Source organism: Carcharodon carcharias, chromosome 4 (assembly GCF_017639515.1).
Source record: "Carcharodon carcharias isolate sCarCar2 chromosome 4, sCarCar2.pri, whole genome shotgun sequence".
NCBI classification, from domain to species: domain Eukaryota; kingdom Metazoa; phylum Chordata; class Chondrichthyes; order Lamniformes; family Lamnidae; genus Carcharodon; species Carcharodon carcharias.
This window is the reverse complement of record NC_054470.1, coordinates 58,061,776-58,069,394: the sequence shown is the minus strand read 5'-3', so window position 1 is coordinate 58,069,394 and position 7,619 is coordinate 58,061,776. Positions and strand designations below refer to the sequence as shown.

Genomic DNA, 7,619 nt, shown 5'->3' with positions numbered 1-7,619 from the left:
AATTTCAAGCAATTTCGATAAATTGACCTTGATATAATTTGATTGAATTGTGTTTAATGTTAAAACGTTTGCTTCCTCTTAAATTTGTCCAGTTTATACGCGGTGCCAAACAATTTGCTGACACGTGTGTAAAACATATTGCGCACATTACAGACATTGTAAATTCAGGAAATAGGCTTCTCTGTGAACAGTTAAATTTGGTTAACTGTAAAATAAGCTCAAATGAATTGAAGATGAACTAATTAAACCATTCGCTAAAAATGTGCATAATTGCAACACGTACAGGAAAAGTGCCCGGACTATTGTGCGATGAACCCACAGCTATTTTCACAAGCTATATTGCTTTGTGAAATGATTTACACGTCTCAGCAGGATTATGTAGACCCTACACTTAGAATGGTTAATATGTAATATGACACCTTCAGCAACTTCTGATGTAGCGAATGGGCAACGATGTAAGATGTTCGCCAATATCAAATACTAACAAATGTTAGTTAACTGTTGCAACTTTACATCAATCTTCCCAGGATTAGGCTTCTAAATTGTGCCTTTTAGGTGAAATTCGGCAGTAGCCCGGCAAGGCTCCCTGGTCCTAACTATCAAGCAAAATAGTAATTGCGAAAGATTTTACAATGGGCGTGTATTTGGCATGATTCTGTACACCACTGCATCAAGTATTATTTTAGTGAGGCAACTGCATTCATTGAGAACTTGAGAACCAAATGTAGAAACCAAACATAATTTAATTCTTACAGTTTTAGAAACAAATCCAAAATGTCAAACACACAAAACAGGTTCTCTCCAAAACTTGTCATTTATAGATATGCTTATTTAGGCCAAGGAGTCGAGAAGACGTGCAAATGGATGCGGTGGAATTTTTTTAAAAAACGAAATTTAGCGCGTATTAGGTTGGAAAACTATTGCAAGATCTATAAAACATATCGTTATGTTTATACACTAACGGTATATTGAGGAATTTCTGTGCCCCTGTATTACTCTTCTTCGGAAGCAGCCGAACTAGAATCAAGATACTTCGGATGCCGGAAACCTGAAATAAAAAGTTATGGATTTAACTCTGCTTCTGGCCTGCCAGGTGTTTTCACCGTTGTCTGTTTTTACAGATTTATTTTTTTTCAAAATATACTTTATTCACGAAATATCTAAAAGAATATTTCAAAAATGCTCATTACGGAAAGTGCAATGATATTCGACTTTTCTCCATAGAGGATGTTGCACTCTGAGGTGTCTCAATACAATTGCTGTAGATTTGATATTTATTATATACATCCAATGTCCGGCAGACGCTTCGAATGATCAATAGTTAACGGCGCCTGTCAATCACAGGGAGGGGGCGGGAACAGAACCGTGCAGGCTTTCACCGATTGGCTGTAGCTCAGCACCAATGGAAGCTCTCTGGCCTCTCATTGACAGCTTCCAGCTGAGTCACATGGTCCGCTGCCCCAGATCACACTGACATAGGTACTTCTGTATTAAGATGCAGAATGACCTTCACAACAGTCACTTATTGTCAGTCTGTAAAAACCTAAGTGGCTATTGTGAAGGTAATTCTACATCTTAATAAAGAAGTACCTCCTATGTCAGTATGATCTGGGGCAGTGGACCATGTGACTCAGCTGTCAATGAGAAGGCAGAGAGTTTCCATTGGTGCTGAGCTCCAGCCAATCAGCGAAAGCCTGAGTCGTTCTGTTCCCATCCGCCTCCACCGCGGGTGATTGACAGGTAGATGGAGGCACGCGGCGGTAACCAGGGCCTGTCCACTGTCAACTATTTATCAATTGCAGCGTCTGCCTCCTCAACACTGCACTTGGACACAGACTGGGCGAGTTCAAGAGCAGGCACATCTCGCAACCAAATCCTAGTAAACAACCGAGCGCATAAATCCGACACCTTTTTTCGCGTTTGAAGGATCGAATAGTTTTGTGTGTGTTAACAAAACCGAACTTGAAGTTTTGAAAGTCAGGTTTGCTGTGATCCAAAGAGACATTTTATTTGTTTTATCTATGAAAGGTCTCAGTTAGATTTTAAAATTATTTCCAGCTTGTCACATTTCCAGTGACGCTGGGAGGTGCCAGCTGTTGGCTGACTCTGCATGCGAGTGCAATAAATAGTTTGCAAATCCTCCCCCCGACCTTTGGTGCATCTTCTGCTTTGACTGTTAAATCATGTTTGTTTTTTAAGAGTCCCGCTGTAAAAACAACTCCCTGTTGATATAAAGAAGCCTTTGTTGATATTGTTCTCGTTCTAATCGGGACTGGACTTGCTGTGGTCAGGGCCGATCAGCTTCAGGATGGATGGCAGAGCGTCTCTGCCCTCCGCCTCGCTGCCTGGATCCTGTGTGCCGCCCAGCCCCCCGGCCGTGCCCATTTCGATGGCGGGGAGCAACTCGCTGCTCCGACCGCCGGCCTTACTGCTGAGGGCCGCCGCCGCCGCAGCCGCCGCCGCCTCGGCGGCTGAGCGGTACCCGCGGACCCCCAAGTGCGCCCGCTGCAGGAACCACGGCGTGGTGTCGGCGCTCAAGGGTCACAAGCGCTTCTGCCGCTGGAGGGACTGCATGTGCGCCAAGTGCATGCTGATCGCCGAGAGGCAGCGGGTGATGGCCGCTCAGGTGGCGCTGCGGCGGCAGCAAGCGCAGGAAGAGAACGAAGCCCGGGAGCTGCAGTTCATGTACGCCGGAGGAGGGGCCGCCGAAGCCGGGCTGGCCATGGCAGCGGCTGCCGCGGCGGCGAACAGCATCATCCCGGGATCGAGAGCCGTCTCGACGCCTTACGAGATCTTCGGAGCCGAATACCAGAAGCAGAAAGATGGTAAGTCAGCAGCGGCAAAGCCGGACATTAAATGATTAGAAAGCAAAGTATTAGCAAAGTCTGCTCGAAATCCGACCTATTATCGCTGCCTTAATTGCCGCGGGTTTTTTGCTAATAGTTCTGCTTTCGTTGCCCACTTTCCCCTATAATATCGAAACTGTTCCCACAGCCGCTTATTACCGAACGGTTGTAACATTATTGTTTGAATAGATTGGGTTGAGTGCTCCGGATCATTATTGATTTTTCAATAATATTCCTGTTAGTGGATTAACGTCTCATATCATAAATCCGAAATTGCTTCCGAGATCTGAGTACTTGTAGAGCCCACTGCTTTCAATATGGTGACGGCCTAAAGTCTGAATCAGTTTAGAAACAACCCAAGGGCAGTGGATAATTTTGTATATTTAAATTATGTATATCTTGTCATGGTAAGAACGGTACAGTGTTGCTAAAGGCATAATTTGGGTTGCCTAATATCGAAATTGCCACTTGAAAACGTTTTCCAACATTCAAACTTAGTGGTACGAAAACCGGCATTAACAACTGTTTGTGCATCTAGTTCATTCCCTGAGTATTCGAGTCACAACTGCCAGAATCTGATCATCGCCCCAATAGTAACATATTCATTATCTAAATACTCAAATCAGTGATAAGGTCTCGGTGCATTCCTCAAACAAACGTTTGAAATGGAGAATGATCTTTCTGATCTTCTCGCTCAACGGATCTGCTAAACCAGGACAGGGACATCGCCATAAGGGGCCCAATGCAGATTTCAGTTAGAAATGCTTGTGTTTCTCAAATTTAGGGAGCTGTAATTTCTGCCTGGCCATATTTCAGCGAGAGACGATGTGAGAAAAGTTGATTGGTCCAAACAGTTGAAACGCGAGTCAAGAACGTTTTGGTCGAGATATTAAGAAAAGCTGCTGTTCGAATTTGTTCCACTGTCAGAGGATGAATAAACAATAGTGTAGGCAGGCTGGTGAAAAAAAAGGTAACAATCGTTTTCCCTTCTGAGGGGTGCCATCTTAAAACCACTAATAGCCTTAAAGAAATCATTTCTTTTTCGTGTACATTAGTAAAATCAAAGTTAGAATATTAAATTAAATACGCTCCAAACAAATCCACACCAGGGTTAAATATGTCCATATAAAGAATGGACTAAGCGTAGAAATAACAGGGACGTTTCCAGTTATTTTAATATTCTTAGAATCTCCTTCGCAGTGAACTGATTCTGTGCCAATGTTTACAACTTTCTGGTAAGATTACGTGTATAATGTGGGGTGTCTTGCATGCAGTCTTCAACTATGTGCTGTTGACTCTGACACTATTTATGCCATCTACTATATTTAAAAAAAAATCGACTTGATGTAATTTACAACACGAGATTGCAGTCTTTATGGGGAATTAGCAATAATCAAATAGTTTGTTTAAATATCATTATTCAGCCAACCCATAATTTTAATTAAAAAAAATCTCAACCCAGAAAGGTAATAAAAACAGAAAAATGCTGGAAATATTCAGCAGGTCAAGCAGCGCCTGTGGAGAGAGAAGCAGAGTTAACGTTTTCAGATGGATGACCTTTTATCGGGGTGGAATTGGATTGTTTAGAATGTACCAGTTAGGTAGGTCAGTGAATTTTGGCTTCTAAATAGTTATAATTTGGTTAAAATCGTTTGCTGAAGCGAACACGTATTTTTCAATGAGGTGAATGGGTACAACGGCAAGATTGCTTTTCAATATCACTATTGGATTGTGACACTAATTGGAGATGCCCCAATCTGATGGTAAGTGAATATTGTTTTGAGAGGCATAGAACGAGTATTGTTGAAGAGTAATACGGACTCGAAACGTTATCTGTGTTCCTCTCCGCAGATGCGGTCAGACCTGCTGAGTTTTTCCAGGTATTTTTGTTTTTGTTTTGGATTTCCAGTATCCGCAGTTTTTTGCTTTTATATGAACGAATATTCCTGTTACTCGATCCGCCCAGACTTGAAGAAACCACTTTTTTTAATTGAATGTTTTCGTATTGGGATCATGCAGAACAGAAGAGTGGAATGATGAAGACATTTCAGTTTATTTCAGTGCATAAAGTAACACTGGAGCCAATTCCCTGTGGGCAACTTGTAGTGTGTTTGGAGCCAAGAAAGTGTTTCTTCCTGGACCTCGGTAAAATGTATTCAAAGAAAAAACTTGACTCCACAATGAAAAAAAAAGATTCTCATTCATTTAAAAGAAACGTGTATGTGCATTGCTGGGGGCGGATAGGGAGGGTTGGTTGGATATGTGATGTGTCTTACACGTTCAGCACCACCGCTTGTATATATAAAGTAAACGTGGTGATATTAAGAAAAGCTGCAGTTCGAATTTGCTCCACCGGCAGAGGATGAATAAACAATAGCGCATGCAGGCTGATGAGAAAAATAACAATCGTTTTACCTAAGTAATTAAAATTTTTTCGTGTACATTACTAAAATCAATGTTAAAATATTGAATTAAATGCGCTCCAAACAAATTGTAGAGGTTTTAAGAAAAAGCATTCTTGTCGTGGAAGGCCTGTAAAATATTTCGAAATTATTGTCCTATCGGACTTACAGAAATAAAATAGTGGGACACAACTATAATGGAGAAGAGATTCCAAAAGTAAACTGTCTTTCAGTAAGCTACCCAGCTAGAAATCGGCTCCCTATATTTGGCCTGCTGACGAGTCATACTTTTTTTTAAAAAAAAAGCATTGTTTATTGCTATTAAACAATCAGATCACATTTCCGGCCATTGCTTTATGCGGATATTTTATGCAACATATATATCAAAATGACTGATTGCAATTTGCAATCGTTGTCAGCACGCCAATATGAAAATGAACCAGGAAATGATCGCGGAACCAACTTTGTTCACCACTTCAAAGGCAGTGAGATACTCCTGGGTGAACCCGCCGCTCCACGTAATACAACATACAAGATATGTAAAAAAATATGATGCGAAACATGTTGAATTCCTAAACTGGAAGAAGTTGTAAATTATACTGAACTGGTGGTGCCTTTGTTGGATTGGGCAAAGCTGAAGATTTTTCTGCGTGGTTTTTAATATTGATGCCAGATCTCGAATAACATTTTTTTTGAAAAAGCAGCACATAATCTCCACGATATTCAACAAATTTTAAATAAAAAGATGACAGTAAGACGAAGCATTAAAGTACGTCCTTTGGAATCACGTCTATAGTAAATAGTTTCAATTTGGGCCAATAAAACCAATAATGGAAGAAGGGTCTCTAATTCATGTAAACTATTGACCAGCAAACCTCTTCTCATGTACCTTCTCGGATGTGTAACATGTACTCATTCTGATACAGCAGACATTGATATAATTGAGATAAACCAAACAGTTCAACATGAGAGAGCTCTCCGGCAGTGGGTTATCTTCTGGTAAACGTGGCTTATGGTTCCTTTTGTCTCACAATCCGCTTTTCCATTCGCTGATTAAACATTAAACATACAGTTCTCTATTAAATTTAAATCCAACCGACTGTTGCTTTCCCCATTTCCGTGTATATTACATTTGTATTTTTTTTTGTTTCCAATTAAAGTAAGTCACCGTTTTTCATTGATTTACCATTTTTGGTTCCTGCTCCAAGTTTGAACCTTTCTGTTTTTTCACAGGACAAAAGAGCCCCAAATACGAGCTATTCTACAACGGTTTGGTGAGCCGATCGGTGCTTCAACCTTCACACTCCCTGGCTGCAGAGACTGAGGGCTCCGACACCAATCTGAGGGATAAAGCAGAAAACGCCGAAGCCTCGGAGAGCGAGTCAGCGCAGCTTTCCCCCTCCCCGGATCCTCCATCGGAAGGCGCGGACAGCCCTCGCTCAGTGACTCCCTCGGATGGCGAGTCTGGCAACGAATGTGACAAACCCAAGGAGTTGGCGAAAGTGATGGCCAACCTTCCCGGCTCTTCCTCAAACCACAGGGCGCCCATCGACATCCTCACCAAGGTCTTCCCGAACCACAAGCGCGACAAGCTGGACTGCATCCTGGCGAGCTGCAAAGGAGATGTGGTCCAGGCCATCGAGCAAGTCCTGAATGGGAAGGAACAAAAGGGACAAGTCAAAGATGTCGAGTGCACCGCGCCCGACCCCGGGGAGCCGCAGCGACCCCCCCACTTCACCTTTGCTGGGCTTTCTGGCAGCTCCCTCGGGACAAAGTCCGCCTTCTCTCCCCTGCAATCCAGCGCAGTTTTCGGGGGACCCGCGAACCTGTACGGGTTGAACCCCAGGCTCGGCGTCAACCCACTTCGACTGGCCTACTCGAACCCCGGCCGAGGGCTCCCTACTTTCATGTCACCCTATGTCACTTCTGGTCTGATGCCAACTTTACCATTTCGCCCTCAAATGGACTATACCTTCCCGGGCATCGTGAGGGACATTCCATATTTCCAGAACAAAGAGGCACTTTGCTCGAGTGGACTGTACTCTAGAATTAATCCGGAAAAGCAGTGACTCCGATACTGTGCGACAAGTCAATCTGAGGCAAAGCACATAATTAAACAGGACACTTGTGAATATGTCAACGCTTGAAATAAAAATAAAGCAGATTGGTTCGATGATTATGGATTAATTTAGCTCCACTTTGCCACCAGAATACTCAACGGATCTATTGAATATCCCTGTGGTTATTTTGATATTTTTAAAAATCATTGCAGTTCACAGCATTGTACTGAACAGATCGGAAAATGCAGCTTTTGGGTTACAGAAATGCCACTCAGAGTGAGAAACCCACACAACCTGTGTTTCCTCCCGTT

The 7,619-nt window shown here is 42.7% G+C and overlaps 1 protein-coding gene across 1 annotated transcript; it reads left to right on the top strand.

Moving 5' to 3' along the window:
* The first annotated feature begins 2,308 nt into the window (after nt 1–2,308).
* On the top strand, nt 2,309–7,317 carry LOC121276746 (doublesex- and mab-3-related transcription factor A1-like). The gene is made up of 2 exons (XM_041185293.1): nt 2,309–2,825; nt 6,482–7,317. Exons 1-2 carry the CDS (start codon nt 2,309–2,311, stop codon nt 7,315–7,317), a joined length of 1,353 nt encoding a protein of 450 aa, XP_041041227.1.
* Nucleotides 7,318–7,619: the final 302 nt, after the last annotated feature.